Source organism: Lycorma delicatula, chromosome 12, assembly GCF_047948215.1.
Source record: "Lycorma delicatula isolate Av1 chromosome 12, ASM4794821v1, whole genome shotgun sequence".
Taxonomy (NCBI): Eukaryota; Metazoa; Arthropoda; class Insecta; order Hemiptera; family Fulgoridae; genus Lycorma; species Lycorma delicatula.
The window spans coordinates 76,254,021-76,277,193 of NC_134466.1; the positions used below are offsets into that span (position 1 = coordinate 76,254,021).

Below are 23,173 nucleotides of genomic sequence, written 5' to 3' on the forward strand. Positions count from 1 at the left end.
GATTATTTAGATTCAGTTCACTGGACAAATTTCTCCTGTTTGTTCCAAATATATCCAGGTGCACCTCGAGGCTTGATTTGACTTTTGTTGAAATTGTTATTTGAAGAAAAGTTAAAATGTCTGATCCTTTGTAACATAACGACCCTTTTTTTAAAATTACATTTATAATAATTTCAATGTTTATATCTGAATAAATACTACTTACATTAAAAGATACCTATCATTCTATTATTAATTATTACTATTATAAAAATTTGTAAACAATATAACTTTAAACTGACTTATACTGATTAATTATGTTGCAAGTATATGATAAATTTAACTTTAATCTAATTATTTTATCTATTATTGTAGAAATAAAAAATACAAGTACTTTTCTGAAATTTATGAGTGATCCAAATGGGTTCTGGGTTTATGAATTTTTGCAACCATTAAGCATTTGTTGCTTTGAGGTAAAAATTAGAGGTAAATTTAATCTAGGATCATATAACTGATTAATATAATTTAATCTACCTCTATTGTTACTTACAGTCGATTTAACTATTTTTAAATAAACTTAATAATTATTAATTTTTTAAGTTTGGAAAAATTACCTGAGATTTCCATAACCTGCGACATGATCTTTTAAAGTAAATGCAGCATGTAATGACATCATTAAAACACCAATATTTACTACTACAATTACACAAGCTGGTGCTATCATACTCCAAATTACTGATTCATATAACGATAACCAGCAACTGAAAAAATAATAAGAAAACATCCAATAACATATGTCTTTATATAGGTATAATAATTTTTTAAATACTCTTCTAAATAAAAAAAATAAATAAATAAAATAAAATAATTAAATGGAATTTCAGAATGTCTATACATGCAACCGGTGAATAGTAAACAGATTTCAAAGTTTTGTAGTATAGCAGGCATATTAGGGTACATGAGGAATGAAATATTTCCAGGTGCCTTCTTTTCTAAACACATAAGAAACATAATTGCACATTAACATGCAAAGACAAGTAACATTCACTCCTACTCATAATGCTCTCCACACAAAAACTAACTGCTACGTGAATACTACCAGAGAAAGCAACCTTGAATAAAACTTAATCAGATTCTTTATACGAATTATAAATACAGCGTCAAACAGGATCCATATGATATTAAAGTTAAGGGAGGTTATGTTCAGTTAGTCAAATTAATTTGTGAAAAATGAGTAAGTGATATCAAAATTTAATGGCAAGTTGTTTCAGTTATAATGAAAATATTGTTTTATTGATAGGGAAAAATGTAGCAAAACAAATCATGAATTTAAAACCGTACACAAAATTCAAAACATCTACAAGAAAAATCACAATAGCCATCTTCTGAACAGAAAGGGGTAATTTTTTATTAACTTTCCACATTACTAAAAATATCACCATAAACCATGAAGGTATCTTCAACAAAAACGTACATTAAACAGCACACAACGAATGGCAAAAAATCTGCATAATAAAAAATAACACTTTAATGTCATGTAGACTTTTATTGAGCCTTCAAGTAACTGTTACAGTTTAATGAACTGAAAGCCCAAAAATCTTTTTCGCAATGATAAAGTTCAAAATATAATAACAAAGTTAAAAATCATACAAGAAAATTCCATAATAATGAAATCATAAATCTCATTCCTGCAAGCTCAGCAAATGCACTGAGAACTATGGTGTTATGTTGAAACATTAATAACCTCAATCCAAAAATGAAATGTTTTAATATGTATTACATGGCCTTAATTTCTTGAAAATCCCTCATACGTTTAAATAAACTTGTATAAATTACATTAAAAACATTTATTAGAAAAAAAAAGAAATTAAAACAACATAACTTACAAGAAAACATTCCCATACTGATCTGCTCGTACACCAACAGCAAGACAAACAATAACAGCAGGTAATGAATATCCTAGACAGTAATAAAATCTCATCGGTCCATGATTTACATCACGCACTTCAGTAAGCATTCGATAAAGATGTAAAGAGCCGACTGTCCACCAACTTAATGCACATAACCAAAAGTAATGCAAAGACATTGCTATCAGTTTACAGGACACCTATTAACAAACAAAACTATAAAACTGAAAAAAAATCATTCGTAACACAAAAAAATCTTTACTAATTTACAGTCTGAATTAAAAACATTTTTTCAATGTTATCTTGACAAAAAAAAATGTATAAATTTGAAAAATGAAAAAAGAAGCAAAACTGAGTATATTAGATATCACAGTAATAATGGAGTAAGATTTTAAAAGGAAAAGAAGTGCGTAAAAATACCAGCCGTAAAGTTCAGGACTGCACCAATAAAACATTAGGAGTAAACCTTTTCTAGCCAGTAGACAAGACTACTGATATGTAGTAGACAAGACTACTAAAACACAGGTTTTATTTTATTTATGTTTCACCTACCCCTATTATACATACTTCTAAATAATAGTTAGTACAAGCATACTTTAAGAAATGACACTTTAAGCCATACACAACCATATGACAATTTTAAGAGTTTAAAAAATGGCCAAATATCTACTGATGAACGTTCGGGACAACCATCTACTGACATTAAATCAGAAAATGTCACTGGTGTTTGGAATGCGATTGTGGAAGATCGTAGGCAGACCACTGAAACTATCTATAATATCATAGAATTATTGTAAGGCACATGTCAATAGATTTTTCACAAGAATTGCACAAGAGAGTAATCAATGCAAAGTTCATGCCACAAAGTAAGTAACATTGGATAAATCTGAAGTGAACTAAAAGAACTGCTTCGAACCAATTCAAATATCTTTTTTAAGGTCGTCACAGGTAATGAAAGTTGGGTTTATGGATATAATCCTGAAACTAAGCAGTAATGATACAGTAGAAGAGTCCACCATCAATTCGACCAAAGAAAGCCCATCAAGTCAAGAGTAACATAAAATACTTATTGAAATGTTTCTTTAATGTTGATGGGATAATCCACAAGGAGTTTGAACTTCCTGTTCAGACATTAATGTAGAATGAATACATGAATTTAGATATTTTTTGGGGAGGGGGCAAAAAAGATTTTGTATTATCATTGTTCGGGTCAAAATAATAAAAGACTCCTTCTAGGATATTAAAATATTAGTAAAATAAAGTTAAAACTATGATAATAATATGAGTAAAACTGAAATAGTAAAAGAAATATAACAATTAGGATAATATGTGTGACACAAATAACAAAATATCAAAATTTATGGCAGGTTAACTCTAATGAAGTATACTGATTCTTCTTAGAAGTAACAGTACCTGATCCAGTACATTCTTATATTTCCTAGGATGTGACAAATGTCGCTTGATAATTTGAATTTGCGACATAAGTCTGCATTACATATGCATTCCATAAGGATGTGGTGCACAGTAAAGCGACAGTTGCATCATATGCATAGTGGTGCATTTTCTGCTGACATCAGGTATCCATAAGTAACTCTGGTATGTCCTAATCGCAATCGGCAAAGGACCACTTCCTCTTGGCGAATTTTCCTGCATGAAGAGCCCCATAGTAACAGCATATCTTTGATGTACCAGAGTTTATTATCCACTGTAGCACTCCAGTCACTTTGCCACCTTCTTCGAAGTGTATATTTAATGGAATTAATAAAATCAGTATTAGTAACTCTGAGTGGTGAAAGATGGTTGGCTACATGCATCTTCAGCAGAGGAATCCGCACGTTTGTTACCCCAGGATTCTCACATGGCAAGGGATCCAGCAGAAATTCACTAATGTGTAGTGACAATTTAACTCAGCAATTGTATTACGAATTTTGGTGATGATAGGATATCTAGAATACAAATCTTCTAAGGCTTGGAGTGTACTACACGAGTCGCTGCAAATAACGATGTGATGATGTTTTTACTTAATGACATTCAAAGCTGTATTGAATTAATTAAGAAAAAATAGGGAATAATAGCAGCTATTAAATAAATATGATTTCTAAACTTAAACATTTTTCTAATTAAATAATATTTCATTGTGTTTGGACTTACAGATAGTTACATATTACTATAAAAAAATAGCATCACATCAACTTTAAATTAGCATCACTTGAGTTCATGACCTAAGTTAATCCATTTAAAAAAATAATATAGATAAACAGAAAAAATAACTTATTACAGCAAAATTTTTACTTAATAAAAATATAAGCTGGTACTGAAGTAGTTAAAAACCTGTAAAGTTATGACACTACATTATTAACTGAATTATAAAAACTAAACAGAATTTATTAAATAATTCATATGAAAAAATAAAAATACCTCATTAGGCAACAATGTTGCTCTTCCTTTTAATGCAACCAAATATAATGCTTCTGCTATGAAAAGGCACAATGCTTGGTTAGTATATATGGCACTAGAGTTCGTTTTTGCTCTTAGTAAACCAAGCATAAATGTAGCCATAGCAAGAGCCCATAAAGATAATGAAAAACAAATCCATGTTGCAAAATCTTCACCGACTGTTGTCTCTACAATGTGCTGTAACAAGAAATAACATGAATTTATAATTACAATTACGATTGATATTTGATAAGTCTGTGCAAAATCAAGAGAAGGCACGATTCTTAATTTCCTGCATCTCTTGAGGAGCATAACTAACTGTATTTAATAATTGTATTGTTAGCAATTGTTTAAATCAATCAAGTTTTGTGATTTTTGAAAAACAGATAAAGGAGAATTTTTGTGGTGATTAAAACAATACTTTGTGAAAGGCAAAACTGCACAAGATACTAAAGTCAAGCCAAATAAATATTATGATAAATCAGTGATAAGAAAAGTTTACAAGCAGAGTTGCGTTTTTGCAATGGTCTTTTGAGCTGAATATTTATATTTGGCGTACTAAGGTTACAATTCCATAGAACATTGAAAAAAAATCCACAATATGATGGATGATAAGAGGATAGAAGATTGAAGATGCATGAGATTGTAAAGTAATAGGCATCTCAAATGAACAAAAAACAGGTAAAGTGCATTTCACACGAACATTGTCATGCACAATTGATTAAAAAGAATAAATGATTAAACATATGGTTTAGGGCCATTCCAAAATAATTACGGAGTTTTTGTATAGTTTCATAACAGATGATGAAACTCAGGTCCATCATTACTGCCCTGAAACTAAGTAATAATCAAAACAGTGTGTTGCAGTTCGGGAACTTGCTCCAAAGAAGACTTAAAAACTCTTCACTCAGCAGAAAAGGTTATGGCCACTGTCTTTTGGAATGCTCACAGCATAATCTTCATTGAATGCCTGGAGAATAGGTTAAATGATAACCAAATAATATTATGCATCTTTCCTGGATTTGTAAATAAAGAAATAAAGAAAAAATCACAACTGATAAAAAGAGAACTTTTTTTTATCGAGACAATGCAACAGATCACTCTTCTATGATTGTGACAGAAAAACTGTTTGAATTACGCTATGAAATTCTTTTGCATCCCCTTATTTGTCATGCTTAACATCTTCAGACTATTACCTTTTTCCAAATATGAAGAAGTGGCTTATTGGAAAGAGATTTAATGAAATGATGAAGTTATGCTGAAATAACTGCCTACAGGATAAATCATACAAAAAGGATGGGAACAAGAAACTTGAACATCATAGACTAAGTATATAAACTTGAAAGGAGATGAAATTGAGAAATAAAAAGATTTTTTCTGAAAAACGTTTTTCTTTATTTTTAGATGAACTTATCAAACACCATGTTATCAAAAAGCTGAATTATAATTATAAGAATGCTGAAACTTTTCAAGTAACCATAATCAATTGATAACAGACTGCAATGTTGTATACTTAATTCAAATGCAAAGGTTTGCACAAGTAAAAAAAACCAGATAAAGCATATCTGGCCAAAAAATAATGGAAAAAATCAAGTTTAAAAATGAAATTTTTTTTCATATCTTTTCTTTTAGGTTGACAACCTTTTAGGTTAGGTGATAACAGTGACAGGGTGAACACCATTACAGATTTTTATACATGGTAAATAGTTTTATCTTGTAATATCAGGCCTTTTATACACAAGATTTAAATCAATTAACTTCAAAAAAAATATATATATAAAAGATCTGTTCATGGCCTGTTCGGATTAACGCCACCAGACACCAATCAAATGGTTACTGGAGATCCTGGCATCAGTAGGTTCATGGTTCCAGAAACCATTATGACTAGTAGACTACGTTGTTTTGGAGAGTTGTGGTATTACTGGGGCTATCCCACATAGTGATTATCTTCCTCTTGGGCTTGTAGATACATACAAGAGTATCTGAACAAAGTTTGGAAAAAAAAGCCTAGAAAGACTATATTAAGTTTAAGAGCAAATGCTTGTGACATATTACTGCTACATAACAATGTAATTAATACCTTTTGGTTGTTAAAAGTTCTTTAGTTTTTGCATGAACTCCCACCAAATGTTAATGCATAACTGAAAACATGCTACAAGCTGATCAAAATTCATATGACCACAATAATAAATAGTTCTGCTATAGGTAGTTAATATAGTATAATAATCTATATATATATATATATATATATATATATATATACTATAATATAGGTAGTATATAGTTAATAATCTATTCTGCTATAAGTTAGATTTGTAAAAATTGGTAGAGACTGTATGTTAATGATAAATTCAATTTTTTTTACAACATATTAGATGTTTTTTTTTTACATCATTAACAGTCAACACAAATAAAGATAAAGAGAGGGAAAACATCCGTACTTACTTCATCTCCGACTAAGTCAACAAGAACAGCAAAACTTGATAAGTGATTGCAAGTACAATTAACTAAAACAGGTGGTAAGTGTACACTTTTCTCATTAGATGTGTCGGGCTTACGATGTTTCCACCATTCAGGGGGTAGTTCAGTATGACAACCGGCTCTTGTCCATTCTCCAAATCTGCAAATTAGACTATATTTTTAGCATGTATACTTATTTTATAAAATATTAAACCTGAAAAGATACTTACGATATACAACATAATGGGTACCTTACATTTTATGCAAATTTTTAGCGGAAAAAATTATTTTAATTTTTGTTAAAAAAATTATGAAAAGTAAACACAAACTAGGATTGTTTGGAAAATTCTCGGCCTCACACAGAGATGGAGTATGACCAACTGACTGTGATACCTGTCAAATATGATCCTTTAGATTGGAAACTGTGAAGTTTTGAAGATATGTGTGCTGCTTGTTTGTGGCGATTGAGTAAAGCAAAGAAGTTTTGACATTTTCTGAAAAAAAAATGGATAATCTAAATTTGAGTTATTAACTACTTTGCTTTAAAAGATTTAATGCTGATGGATGTACAAAAGAGTTAGATTCCTCATTAAAGGATTCACTTTTGACATTAAAAAAGGGACTGCTGAATTTAAATGTGGTCATAGATCCATTCAAGGGGATGAATGCTCAGGATGCCCAAAAAGTGCTATGACCAAAGAAATCATCACAAAAAACCACAATGTTGAATTAAATAATCAACAATTGAAGGTACATGAGCTTGCTGATAATGCAAACAGCTTGATAGACTTTATCCACTACACTTTATACGAAAAAACACTAGATGTGTTTGGGTGTCATGTTTGTTAACAATAAAAAAAAAACACATTCAACTGAACCCTTTTCAAGGATGTTTAGATTAATTTAAATGTGATTCTACTGAGTTTCTTTGAAATTTTATAACAATAGATGAAACATGGATTCACCATTACATGCTAATGACTGAAGAGTGGGTGGAAACAGATGAAAAGAATATTTTACCACAATAATGCGCGTGTCACATGTCTCGCGTTGCTGCTGCTAAACTCTATGACCTATACTTCAAAGTGCTTTCACATGCGTTGTCTTCGTTATCTTTAATTTGTCTGTTTCTTATCTCATTCTGTATTTTAAATATTTCAGTATATAATATATATTAGTTTCTATTTTGAGTACTGTATACCTTTTTTAGCCTCATTCTTTTATTATATGCTGATATGTTTTGTAAACACTACATTCTCAAAACTTATCATACTGTAATACAATAGGTTGTATTGAACTACAGTATAACTGTAGTACAACTTATTATACTGTAGTACAGTATAACTGTAATACAAGTTATTGTACAGTACAATAACTTGTATTACAGTTATACTGTACTACACTATAGTAAAACTTATTGTACTATAGTGCAAAAAGTTTTGATAATGGAGTGGTTCTGAAATTGACAATTTATAATAAAACAATGAAGCTAAGAGAGGTAAGCAGTACTTAACATAGAAACTTTAGTGATCTTAGCAGAAAAGATAACAGTTATTATTATCTTAATAATAATAATTTTAATGTATATTACTTTAAAGTACGGCATCCCTTAAATAACGTTTTAACCATTAAACATAAAAAAATTTAATTTAGCGATTTCTTTACCTCTAAACAGTTTACTTTTTAATAACAGACCAGCACTACCACACCCCTAAACTCACCACAAGGTAGGGAATACAGCTAAACATTTTTAGACGGAAAAATAGAGCTTCGACACAATTTAAAAGAACATTGAAAAACAAAAATTTTGATATAAAAACAGTTAACTATGACAAATTTTATACAAGTGGTTGCTATTTAATATTTTTCACATTTAATTTCAAAAGTGGCATACAGTCACCCTAAATACTGGCCTCATACTGAAGAATATACCGCAGGGGCATTTACTAATTTAATTTTTTTAGAGCTTCATTGTCGAGAAAATTATTTAAGAGGTATTGTAGACCATTTTTGAAAATAGATGTGAAAAATATTACATAATTACCACTTTGGTTAAGGTTGTCATAGTTTGAAGATTTTTAGGTCATAATTTTGGTTTTTCAATACTCTAAAATGAATCCTAATAATCCATCCTTTCCATTTAAAATGTCTGACTCCCATAGGGAGTAAAACCACAAAAGAATGTGGTGGTATCTACAAAAAAAATCATTTTGATTTGGAAGCATTACATTGTATGCTATATATATTTTTTCTATGCATAACAGTTGAAAAGTTATATAAGTTCCCAAACTTCAGGTAACTAAATGTGTAATGTTATATTTTTTGGAGTAGATGCAAGCTTTCACCCTGCTTTCATCATCAAGAAAAGTGTTTTTTGTAACCATATCAACTCAGTTTCTGAATAATGTATAACCTTTTCTACTGGCATTCATTTAAGAAAAAATATGATTCTGTGTTTTTGTCTCTTTAGTCATAAAGTACTAAATCTAGTCATGAAGTTCTCTTAACCTACTCTTGATACATAATTTTTTTAAAAAGGAAAAACAAAACTATTAAATGAGTATATATAAAAAATTTATATTTTAAAAGGTTAACTTACAAATGCTCTGTAATTTACAGAAAAAACTACATATAAGAATAAATAATGGAACCTACTTACCCTCTGGCATTAGTCCAATGCACACACTGTGGATTCGATCTTGCTGAATGAGCCAAATCTTCATTAAGCCAAAGACGTAAACGTACAGGTGATGGTAAGGGCACTGTATCTGATAAACTTTTAAAACCATTGTCTTCTGAAATAAATAAATAAGTAAATAAAACTTTTAAATGTTTCATTATTAAGGTACGATTGAAAGAGAAAAAAAATAAATTATTAATATAATGGTCATTCAATAATTTAAGTGCCTAACAATAAACAGCGGAAAAATTATTTAATAGAACAAACTGAAAGTGTCTGAAGATCAATTTGGCATCCATGGCATAGAAAGTATCAGCTGTTCAAAAAGAATTACTATTATTACAACCTCTTTTTTATTTCAAAATAACAGTTCTGCTGAGACATGGACCATAAAATAATGAAGATGTAAAACCAACATTAGTTGATTTCCATTTCCACTCTTACAAAAAATTTCCATTTATGTAACACATTCAATATGCACTAAAATGTGAAAATTCTTTAGTAGCGATTCATTTATCAATATATGAGGTAGTATATAGAAAGTAAGTTCTGTTTTTAAACATTACCGTTGCAGCGCTATAATTATGATTCTACAGATACGTACTAAATTATGCTAGGAAGGAATTATCACCATTCTTATTCAGTTCAGTAGCCAGTATGCTTCTTAGTGGATGTTTACAATTAAGAAAATTAAAATGTCTGCTGCAAGTGAAATCTGGTGAATTATCTGTTTCTTGAATGAAAGATACATTAAACTAGTTGAAATTCACTGTCAAATTTGCGATATTTATAGAGAAAATGTAATGAGTGATTACATGGTATGGAGATGGGTGTGACTATTTAATGAATGATGCAATAACATGCAGGTGACCATCTTTGATAACCGATAATCTGGTGTTTATAACTAATGACAATATTAAAGGGAATAGACAGTTCACCATCACATCTCTTCCTGTGCATTTTAAAGAAATTTCACATTCACTTCTACAAAAGTTTTTTCTAAGAACTCAATTATCGGAAATTATATGCGTGCTGGGAACCTAAGATGCTTACAGAAAATCATAAAATGAAATGTTTGGACAGTGTGCTGGCTGAGTTTTTAACTTTGTACAGAGGGTGTTACATGTAATACTTGAAACAAAATGACAATCTATGGAATGGCGATGTACTTCATAACCCAAAAAGTTAAAATGCAAGCTGATCTTTACCACTTGGATGATCATGTGCACAAAGTTCAAGGACAAAAAAGTTTTGGTCATCAACTTCTTGATTTGAGACTGTACAATCAGTAGAGATGTCTATTTTAAATGTAAAAAAAAATGTGTTGCATAATCCTGAACATGCAATACTCACCCAGGGTATTTTACTGATACACGGCAATACTCGCATGCAAAATATCATCACAATGAACAGTATATCCACGACCTTCGGTACAAAAAGATCAGTTACTCCCGTACAGTTTAATATTTTATTAACTTCTGTATAAGTTTTATGTGTTTATTATCCATTTAAATGCCGAATAGCACAAGCTAAACGAGCCTTCAGTAAGAAATATAAGTTGTTTACATCAAAAATTAATTTAAATGTCAGGAAAAGATTTTTGAAAGTGTATGTTTGGAGTGTCGCTTTATATGGAAGTGAAACTTGGACAATCGGAGTATCTGAGAAGAAAAGGTTAGAAGCTTTTGAAATGTGGTGCTATAGGAGAATGTTAAAAATCAGATGGGTGGATAAAGTGACAAATGAGGAGGTATTGCGGCAAATAGATGAAGAAAGAAGCATTTGGAAAAATATAGTTAAAAGAAGAGACAGACTTATAGGCCACATACTAAGGCATCCTGGAATAGTCGCTTTAATTTTGGAAGGACAGGTAGAAGGGAAAAATTGTGTAGGCAGGCCACGTTTGGAATATGTAAAACAAATTGTTAGGGATGTAGGATGTAGAGGGTATACTGAAATGAAACGACTAGCACTAGATAGGGAATCTTGGAGAGCTGCATCAAACCAGTCAAATGACTGAAGACAAAAAAAAAAAAAAATCCATTTAAGAAAGTTATTGTACATTTTAGGACATACATTCATATGAATTTTTTCAATTATTTTATAGAAAAGTAAAATACAAATATCTGAGAAAGCAAGAAAGAAAGAAAGAAAGAAAGAGAGATAGGGGAGCGAGAGAGAGCAAGAGAGAGGGGGTGGGAGAGGGAGAGAGATAAAAACCTATTGAGTGTGAAATTACACAAATTATTTTACCTGTAACAATAACGATGATAGTAAACACTGGTGTTGCTACAACCAGATCGACACCCCAACGACTAACAACAGTCATATCATAACGCATTGGAAGTATTTTACCAAGACTATGGTACTGTGCATAACCAATAACAGCTTCATTATTTTTATAACCTGGTGCTTCTTTTGTTCTTAATTCTCCTGAGAAAAAAAATTACAACACATTCATTCATTAAATAAATATATATGGACATTAAAATGGTAAAATTTATTAAACAATTTTTTCTTTAATTCCTAAAGTTATTAGTCATTATCGCAACAATATTAATAAAAGAATACAATCAGCAAAAAAAAGTTATTTTTGTTGATCATTAAATTTATTTATTGATCTAAAAAACTAATTAAATATGACTTTTGATTGTAAGGATTTCATATTTTTTACAATTTTTCAATCTTCAGTATACAACTTTTAAATATTCCAGTGTTGAACCATTAGTTAAGGTTGCAGTTTTCTATTACATATAAGATCTAAATATAGGCATTCTTAAAGAATTTCTAACTCCACAAGGCGTAAATCAAATTTACAGGTAATTATGCATAATCACCAGATTTACCAGAAATTTACCATAACATATGTAATAACTGTATATGTAAAAAAAATGTGTGTGCTGATTAATGCACAAGGTCAGTAAAACTTGGATTTAACAGAATCCTGTCTACAATGGAATATTTCCCTGGTCCTGTGAATTTTACCAAAGATATGATGTTAATTTTCCCTGAAATAACAGAAACCTTGCTTACATGAAATAGAAAAAATCTCATGAGTTAACGGAAACATATTTTGAGATTCATGCAGAGTACTGTAATTTATGCAAAAAATATATAAACCCATTTAATGCTATACATAAAGTACAGTACTAAATTTTCCCACATATAAAATAGAATACATATACTGTACTGTACTGTACTATACATACTGTATACAATATATTGTACTATGCTATATTACAAATTACCCTGCATAAACAAAAATAAAAATTAGATGTCAGAGTTGTAACTGATAAATTTGCATTTAACACTACATAAATGTTTACATTTTTAGTAACTTGTTGCCATCATAATAGGCGATAACAGACAGACAGAGTGTTAAAACCTTGTACAGGTGACGGCACACAGTCATCGTTGTTTTGGCTACTTTCAGTAAACTAGCCTTTATGCCTACTGCCCTGTGAATCATAACTTAACACACTCTCATCATTCCTTATCTTATCACAGTTTTTATTTAAATAATTATCTTTCTTTCTTTTTCCTGTTTAGCCTCCGGTAACCACCGTTTAGATAATACTTCAGAGGATGATATGTATGAGTGTAAATGAAGTGTAGTCTTGTACATTCTCAGTTCAACCAATCCTGAGATGTGTGGTTAATTGAAACCCAACCGGTATCCACGATCTAGCATTCAAATCCATGTAAAAATAACTGGCTTTACTAGGACTTGAATGCTGGAACTCTCGGCTTCCAAATCAGCTGATTTGGGAAGACGCTTTCACCACTAGACCGACCCGGTGGCTTTAAATTAATTATCCAATGCCACTATATGTAACTTAACCATGTGTCGTTTTTTTTTCATTACAACAAAGTCTTCTTTACTGTGCATATGTGTGTATGCATTTTTTCTGTTCATATGCTAAATTTATCATCTTAATTTTAATTTTTAATTTTATGGATCCATATTACAATTCAGTACCTAAAGTACAGAACTGTACAATATGATTGTTAGTTTAGTGTTCTTCCGGATACAGTGTATTAGTGTAACAAGTATGGCATCAACAAAAATAGTTGTGTTGGACTTCAAAAATCAAAGTAATCAAAGCCAGCAAAAAAGGTAACCTGTTTGTAAAAATTTAGTCAAAAAATTTGATAAGATTCAAATCTATGAAATTTAAATAAATAAAAACGAATTAAAAACTGAATGGTTAAAAGGGAACAATTCAAATAAAAGGCATATGCAAAAAACTAGTAATGAAGAAATTAACAAAACTGTTTGGGAGTGGTTTATGAATGCGAGGGCAAGAAAGTTACTGATTTCAGGAGCAACTGTACAGCACCAAGCAGAGGAAATTGCACAGAAATTAGGTAGCATCAATTTCAGCCTTCAAATGGTTGGCTGGAAAGTTTTAAAAAGTGGAATCAAATTGTGTTTAAAGAAGTATGTGGTGAGGCAGTAACCTGACGAAGTATGTGGTGTAATGAGACAGTAACTGACTGGAAAACAAAACTTGCTACTTTGACTGAAAATTATAAACCTAGAAATATTGCAAACAAGGGATGAAACCAGACTTTTTTATCATGCACTACCGAATAAGACTTTGCTTGAAAGGAGAACGTTGTACCGAAGGAAAGCATTCCAAGGAAAGGTTGACAGTTTTTATTTGCGATGTTATGACAGAACTGGAAAAACTGTTCATTATTGTAAAAGCTGATAAACTGGTTTTAAAAACATTAATAAAGATAATCTTCCTGGAGTATGGAGATCCAACAAAAAATCATGGATGACGTGTATTATGGAGTGGTTTAACAGAAGAATGAAGCAGCAAAATAGACACATTCATCTCTTTTTAGAAAATGCCACATGTCATCTGAATATTGCATTAAGACATGTTAAATTAGCTTGGCTCCCACCAAATACGACAAGCATTACCCAACCTATGGTTATAATTCTGTTAACACTCAGGTTTTAGTGTACCCTCTAATCCAATTTAATGAGCTTATTGTTTTTGGTTTTTATATTAATAATGACATGGAATAGATTTCTGGTTTTCTATATTCTGAATCATTTATTAATATTTGAGCACAGCTTTTATCTGTGAGCATATAAATAATCTGAAAACGTAAAAAGAAAATACAGCATTGAATGATAAAGTTATAAATACAATTACAATATACTATGATTCATTTATTAAAAAAATAATTAAATAAAAAAAAGGCTTTAGCTTATAAAATACTCTTTATTGAAGATAACTATGGCTTTAATGTTTTTAAACTTAAGTGTTTAAGGTTTTATCATAATTAAATTTACTGAATATACATATATAAATATACACACCTTGTGATACCAGCTGAATTCCGAGTAAATCAATAGGTATGATTGCATGAGAATATGGATCAAATTTGTTTGGATCTTGCATATAATTATTATATTTTGGAAATATAACAGCAGGGCTAGGAGATATACGACCAGCAGCGATGTTATTACCAACCATATTTATATGCTATGAAAAAAATTATAAGATAATACAAATATGTATAATAAATAATACCAGTACATAAATATATTCGTTATAAATAATGCACTCCTTCTCTACAGGAAGAGGTATGTTAATTTGTTACTTTGTATTATTTACCTCAATTTTTTTGTGGCTGTAATGGATACAAGCACCAAAATGCAGGTGAATAGTCACAGATTACCTTTTGTAGGAATAATAATGAATACTCTCAAACATTTTCTTAATAAATTGTGATGATTTGAGACAGTATTTTGTTTTTCCTAGTCAATCATATAGAGATATTATTTTCTTGATAATGACAATACTATTTTAAGGATGACATATCTAATGTGAAGTTGTTAAGAAATTTTAGATTAATTAACTTAATGTATATACATTTTATAATAATTAAATTTTATGTATTTAAACTTTAATCAATGTTCATGATATACTAGTAGACCAATAAGCTTGTTACCCCAAAAAATATTTAAAAAACCAACAAATAATAACAAAAAATCTATTCAATAATAGAACAGATTTAAAAAATGCTTAAAACAGAATTTTTAACAACTTCTATATGACAGTCAGGAATCTTGATACGATTTATCACTCTTTTATTAATATTTTTGAACACTCTTTGTAATGGAACTTCAGCAACATTTTCATACATTCTTTTATTAATCTTCAGTTCTTTAATGGTAAAGGAGCTGCAAAAATAACTCTTGGATTTTTTTACCTCATTCGTTAAATACCAGTAGAACGAGGTGTGATGAAGTTATGCTATGTTATAGATACGCTACCATTTTAGTTCATGGCATAAAGTAGTGCCATGCAATGTTATCAATCTGTCATCACAATACAGTGAATTATTTCACATTCTCTTTAGGCGAAGTCAAAATTCTACGGTTCCTGATAGGAAGAGTATATTGTTATGAGTATAAAATTTTAGAGCTGTGATTTCAGCTTTGAAGAATAAACCACCTGATAGGCTTTGCAGCATTTAAACACCCAAAAATATTAAAATGAGACCCGCAAAACCTCCACAATGCTCAGCACTTAAATTTGCAGCTACATTGAGATTGTAAGATTGAACTGTACAAAGAAATTTACAGAAAGATCTGAAGTTTCATCTATACAAGATGATGGTCATGTGGCAACTGTGTGAACAAGAATGGGTGAACCGTATTAGATCTTGCCAGACTATTTTTAAAAATGTTTCATTGAACTCTGTTGTTATTTAACAGATTGTGTAAATGAACAAATTTTTGGTTTTGGCACAAACTAATCCTCAACAGCTCCACGAGCATCCTGTCTGCTGTGAATGTGTAATTGTTTGGTACATTATCTTATATTTTGAAGCGATACATCAGTACTTTTGTGATAAGGGAATGTGAGCCATTACTCAACTTCCAACCATTATGCTGACATGATACACAATCAAAGTTCAATGAACTTGGAAACCAAGTTGTGTGTTTCCAAAAAGATGGTGCCACCACTCACACAGCTAAATGGTCTAAAAGAAATGTCTAACTCCACAATAAGGTGACATCCTATAGCCTGTACGTTCACCTGACTTCACAGCATACGATTCTGTGGAGGCATCTGAAAGTTGAAGTCTTCAAAGATAAATTGAGGGCAATCAATTATCTAAAACCTGCAATCTGACAAGAAATCATGCGATTCCACTAGAAACGATTAGGAAAGTAATGCAAAATTTCAAGGCAAGGTAGCAAACTTGAATAGATAATGGAGATCAACACTTGGTGATGTAATTTTTAAAACAAAATCAAATAATTAAAAAAAAAGTAATGCTGTTCTTTTTACAATTCTTTATATCTTCTATTATGTCTAGTTGTTAAATTATAAAGTTAAATATTATACCTAGCATTTTTCACAACCCAGAAAAGAAAATTTGGTGATAAAAGATTGGGAGACTCGATGAAGTCCAATAATCCTTTCAAAATTGCTTCCTTTTGATCTTAAAATAAAAATATTTATGGTTTCAGCTGCTATATGAGAAGTGTATATTTAACATTGTCTCAAAGTTCATAACAATATCTATTTTTCAGACTCTAAAAGAGGAATAAATTCAGCTATAACTAATCTGTAAACATGTTTTTTTATGGTACTTTTAAGAAAACTGAATCTATCATTTTTGTAAAGGTGATTCTTGAAATGCTAATAGAGTTACACTGCTCAAATTCAATAATTCTGTACATTAATAAATATACTCATGTGTGTGTGTACAGTGGCTTGCATCACAAAGATTTGATGCTTGCATAATAAAGAATTTAAATTGCATTACCACAAGGTTTAAATCATTGGTAGCAGAATTTCTTGAAGAGAGAATGTAGAAACTAGTGAAATGCTACGAAAAATGTGTTAAGTTGAAGGGCAGCCATGTAAAAAAAGTAGTAAACAATTGTAATTTTTATGCTTAAGTAATAAAGTTTAGTCATATTTTTCAATTTTGTTTTTATTTGAAGACGGATCATCTTACTTTAAAAACCCACCTCATATATTATATGAACAGATACAATTCTAATAGCAGATGTTTAAAAAAATGCACTAACAGTTTTTGAGATTAACAATGCTACTTGGAAACAATAGACAGCAAACATAATTTAAACACCTAATAATAAAGATTCTAAAATATCATTTATTTTAAAGTAAAGAAAATGAGTTAAAGATTATGTATTTTCTAATACATTACTTAACATTTCAAGTTTAACAAAAATATATTACAACTTTCACTTACTTTTTCAGCTAATCTCAAAATAAAAATCTTAAAAAGTATGAATTAAAAAATCAATAATTACTTGTAAAGGTGGATGTAAAATATTACTAGTATCAGGCAATATAACTTTTTCAGATTCATGACCAGAAGAACCGGGTAGGATATCACGGCCAGGTCCATCTGTTTCATAACCAAACAGACTTTCTGCAGATACTACATCTAATCCGATCACTAAAAAAAGAAAGAAAAAAAAATTATAAACACAACAAATACATATTAACCTTTTTTACCAACTGGCATTCAAATGTGTAAGCTTTTGGGCATAATATTATATTGTTAACGCATTTGAAAACAATTGTTTATAGGCTTCACCTTTTACGAAGACATGTTCTTTTACAGCATTTAAATTTTAAAGGTCATAAATTATTTTTAAGCATATTTACTTTAATTATAAGTATTTGATTATCTAATAAACATCTATAACTTCATGCAATAAGTCTTATTATAACTATATTTATAAATACATTAGTAACTCTGTGAACAGAAGACCTCACACATTTTACATTATCAAATTTTGACATTTATAATGCAACTGAATTCATAACGTGAGAATTTAAAAAAAAATACAGAATTATTGATAATTGATTTTCAGAGGTTTAGTAAGTGCCATAAATAATCCTACTGCATAAAACAAAATCATAAGCACTATTTTTAAGGACACTGGATATCTCCCGCATTGATGACTGTCGATTAGGTACTTCCTCACTGGAAAAATCTAAATTTTATAAACATATTCAGTATGACCAAGTTAACATTGTATGTGGAAAAAATGTTAACTAAAGACTTCTAAACTTCCAGTTGACTCAACAGTTATATAGTTTTAAGTACAGACAAGTTGCAAATCTACTTTAGTTGTTCATGAACTGCATATTAAGCATTTTTATTTTCTTTTATGTTCCTAACAAATATAACAAATTTTTATTATTATTATGATTATTAGTAATTAGGATAGATATTAATATTTAATTTTTCATTGCTTATTTAATCTAAATTTAGTCAACTAGTTATTTTCTTATTTTATCATCTAACTCATTGTCTTTTTAGTATTTGTCTTGCAATGGTTAAGAAACTATGAACAGGATAAATCTGTAAATATGAGAAAATTGCACATCTATAGAAATATAAGTAGCAATGTTATTAAATGATTTATTGAAAACAAAACAAAGATAGCTTTTTCATATACTTAATATGTTGTTAGTTCATATTTTTCCTGCATATGAAGTTTAGTTGGTTGCATTGCAGATTGGTGTTGATCACAGGATAATATTAATTTGTTCATAACATATCTTTTTTTGAAAAGAACTAATCAAAATTTAAAAAAACTACTCTGTATACTACATATTATAAACATGGAAATACAAAAAAAAAAAACAGAATTCCACAACTTACGTTTTCCAAAAATAATAATACATACGAAGTCTGTTCAGAAAATAATCAAACTTTTTTAATTATGTGCCAACGGAGATATTTAGTGACTTGCGGCTGGGAGCATTGTGTTTGACATAACCTTCTTTATAACCATATGTTCTTGGATTGTTGATATCTCATTCAGTTTTCATGTTATTGTTATTTGAGTGCAATATGTTTAAGTGTTAGTAGCAAATTTTGCAATGTGTGATGTTTTGTCTCAATGTCATAGCTGTAAACTCAGCTTTTGTCTCCAGTTATGAATCTTTGCATGAATGTTCATCGTCATTGGCATGTTCAAGAAGTTGTTGACAAATGTCCACTTGACGTTGACAACTTTGCTGCAACTCAATGCATATTCAATTTTTCAGTCAAAATGTCATGGCATGATTCAAATGAGATTCTAACCCCTTCTGCAAGTTCTCTGACACTCAACTGGCGATTTACATGCACCAGATCATTAATTTTCTGAATGTGGGTGTCATCAATTGAAGTTACAGGCCTTCCTGATCGAGGGTCATCTTTCAACTGACTGAAAGCCACTTTTAAATTGCGAAAATCGTTTGTAACATTGCATATGACCCAGAGCATCATCTATGTAAACTTGTTTCTAAAGTTGAAATATTTCTGTGAAAGTTTTCCCATTTCACACAAAATATTATACTGCATCATTGCTCCTGAAAATCACACATTATAAAAATGGCTGTACTGAAACATGTTGCACTCAACAATAACACAAAAACTAAATGAGATATCAAAAATCCAAGAACACGTGGTTACAGAGGAGGTTATGTGGAACACAATGCTGCCAACTGCACATCACTAAATATCTCTGTTGGCATATAATTAAAAATGTTTGGTTATTTTCTGAACAAACCTCATATATAGTTTAGAAATTTCAAAATATTATAATCATATTTTTATAAAAACAAAGAATTTTTTTGTAGTTATTTTAACTATATTCACTGGAAAAGTAAAAAAGGGATGAGATGAAACAGTGAATATATTTGGAAATTAAATAATTTTTCTCCAAGAAAAATTAAAAATGTTAAATATGTTCCCTTGCCACTTATTAATGATTTTAATGTATTTAACAAATCATTAAATTATTCAGTAGACACTGTTATGAAATTTAAAAAAATTATCTTCGGACATTATGCTTATAGAAAAATCCCGTAAAAGTTTCTTTCTTTCAATAATCGATGCACCCATATTTTCTCTTTTTTTAAAATATTTACTATTACTATGCTTATTTTTCCTCTGTTGAATAATTATAAAATATCAATCAACAGTGTGTAACAGGTCAAATTTAAATGATTTAAATAATCAGTTAAATAATTTACTAAGCAGCCATATTTTTATCTTTAGAGTCACCCACACAAAAAAATAATCAAAAAATAGCAGAGAATCTAAAAAAGTATTAGAAACTCTAATACAATATTAGAAAATTTTAAATGTAAACAATCATAAAAAAAAATAATAATAAAATAGACAAATTACCTACCCATATCTGATGCAACTGTTTCAAATGGATCAGTGTAAGTATCATGTTGATTTATAGCTAATGTTTTAAGATAATTTTCAACCATAAACAGGAATGATTCAGCATTTTCGCTAGTCAATTCTTCAATTCGAACCCATAATGGTACATATTCTTCACGTAATGCGTGACTTGCTGCATTAACAATGTTCTAAAAAAAAAAATTAGATTACATGTTTTGTAAATTTTAATTTTATACATCTAAAGATATTTAAAATTTGCATTTGAGTAAATTCCAAATATTTATTTTTTATCAAATAAGGGCAGTCCATTTAAAAATATTTTAAGTGAAAAATAGTATGCACTGGTAACTGAAGCTAAAATAAATTTATTCTTAAAATCTTATAAAAGAGATTCATCCACAATCCTAAATTAACAGTAGAAAAAACATAAATTGATAAAAGTAAAGTCAATGAACTTACAGCTTTTTTGTTTTAGATTCAAAATTAATGTAAAATATAACATGAGAATAACACAAATCTAATTAAATTTAATTAAAAGTTTATTAACTGTATAAAATTAAAATTAAATTTTATTAAACAAATAATTTTAATAATTATAAATTGTGTCACTTTTCTACTAATGAAAAGTATACAATCAAAACTTTTATTTAATAGTCTGTACCTTGAGAATTAATTAAAATTTAATAAATGAAATTCCAAATAAAATCTAGCTTTTATTCAAACAATTTTTACGGAACAGGAATTTAATTTACAAATTGTGTTTACCAAGGTGATCAAAAATGTTAACTATGAAAAATGACAAGCAAAATATAACTATTTCGCATTTCTACTCATCTAATCATGGAGTTATTTGCTTAAATTTATCCCTGAAACCATCCTCAGAGTTCAATAACTACTCTTTTTTCGAATAAAATCACTTATTTCAATGGTTCTTGAATTTTCAATAAATATTAACATAAATTTGTATGCATACAACAAACAAACAGACACATTCTGTTATAAATTGTGACAACTCTTTGATATGAGTCAGAATCTACGACTTCTTCAGGACATCCATGTTTTTCATCTCTAATTACCCTGTCTGAATATTAATCATAAGTTTATGTTAAGTCATCTTAAATTTAAATGTACAATGGTTTTTATCATTTTTACTTAACTCAAAGACGTCATCCTTAGCTTTATTTCTAGTTGCTCTTATCCACATTATACCAGGTTAAACTTCTAAAAACTTCTTTTATGTAAATCATTACAAATAATGTTTCTCTATTTTTTCTATTTAGGTATTCTATGCACTACATTTAAACAACTTCACTCTGAATTTTGGGTTTGATGTTAATATTTTTTCATTCTTTCACTTTGTTTGTTTTTGTTCTGTTCTAGGTTTACCTCTTTTTGAATTTGATTTTTCCTGGAAACTATGTAGATTTTGTATTTTATTTCTACACATTTCTCTATCATACATTTCCTCTTCCTTTATGTCTATTTTTAAAATTTTTCTTCTGTTTCTTTAAATTACAAAATTCTTTTTCATTTATTCTTCACAAATCACAGTACTTGGTAGATCCTAATGTCTACCAATACCAGAAATATGAATATGTATCTGACCAAAACTTGGTGTAAGCTCACAACAGAGCTGCAGGAAACTAAGAATGATTTCAACAGTGTACTACAAGTACAATCTTAGGTTTGCATGGACTTTCAAACACCTCTTTTAGAAATAGATTTTGTAATAGCAGATTTTCTTTGTGCACGAATGCTTTTTTGCTAGTAGATATCTGATTTTGATATTTGCATTATTCTGTCTATTCTTTGTAGTTTTAGTTCTTAAATAATAAAATTCTACTTCTGAAATCATAACATCTAAGCACAGTAACTTGCATTAAAACTAAGAATTTTAGAGTATAATATCAGAGAACACACATCAATGTTTAATAGTACATACTTTTTGTGAAAGGATGCATCTTATATGAATCATGAAAAAAAATTTAAGGATATTCTATCTACTTTTTAGGATATTTATCCATAGGCTCATGGAAATTATTTTTAAATATGCTTCAAAATTTACTCAATTCAGTATTTTCAATGATCAATTATTAATTTTATTATAGAAACATGTAAATAAATGATATAAAAAAGTACATTATTTTATAGCTTACAATGGTTAAAATGACATAAAAAAAATCAAATTTGACATTTTAAATAAGGAAATATAGAAATAAATACCTGAATATAATCTTTATCTTGACTATGAGTAAGATTTAATCCAGTTTGAGTAGTCTCATAATTTAATAACCTTTCTAATATTTGTTGAGTAACAAGTACATCTGCACCATATAAATGGTCTGTCGCATTGGCAGCCCTTTTTAAACTATTTGAAGCTTCAACAGCAACAAATGTTGTAATACCAACATCACCTGTTTCTAGCTGCCCTAACTGTAATATAAAATTAAAAAAAAGATTAGTCACAGAAGATTAAAAAAAAAAAGAATAATAAATTGTATAATGT

At 29.2% G+C, this 23,173-nt stretch overlaps 1 protein-coding gene across 1 annotated transcript in view; it reads right to left on the reverse strand.

The window, feature by feature from the left end:
- Window positions 1-23,173, reverse strand: part of stan (Protocadherin-like wing polarity protein stan) — a 155,420-nt gene that overhangs the window by 32,076 nt on the left and 100,171 nt on the right. The window contains exons 35-44 of the mRNA XM_075380015.1: window positions 22,891-23,100; window positions 20,669-20,855; window positions 17,780-17,928; window positions 14,801-14,966; window positions 11,716-11,895; window positions 9,442-9,577; window positions 6,768-6,942; window positions 4,305-4,520; window positions 1,866-2,086; window positions 594-740 (exon numbers count right to left, since the gene is read on the reverse strand). Coding sequence (XP_075236130.1) covers window positions 594-740; window positions 1,866-2,086; window positions 4,305-4,520; window positions 6,768-6,942; window positions 9,442-9,577; window positions 11,716-11,895; window positions 14,801-14,966; window positions 17,780-17,928; window positions 20,669-20,855; window positions 22,891-23,100 — 1,787 coding nt within the window. The remainder of the gene's footprint in view (window positions 1-593; window positions 741-1,865; window positions 2,087-4,304; window positions 4,521-6,767; window positions 6,943-9,441; window positions 9,578-11,715; window positions 11,896-14,800; window positions 14,967-17,779; window positions 17,929-20,668; window positions 20,856-22,890; window positions 23,101-23,173) is intronic.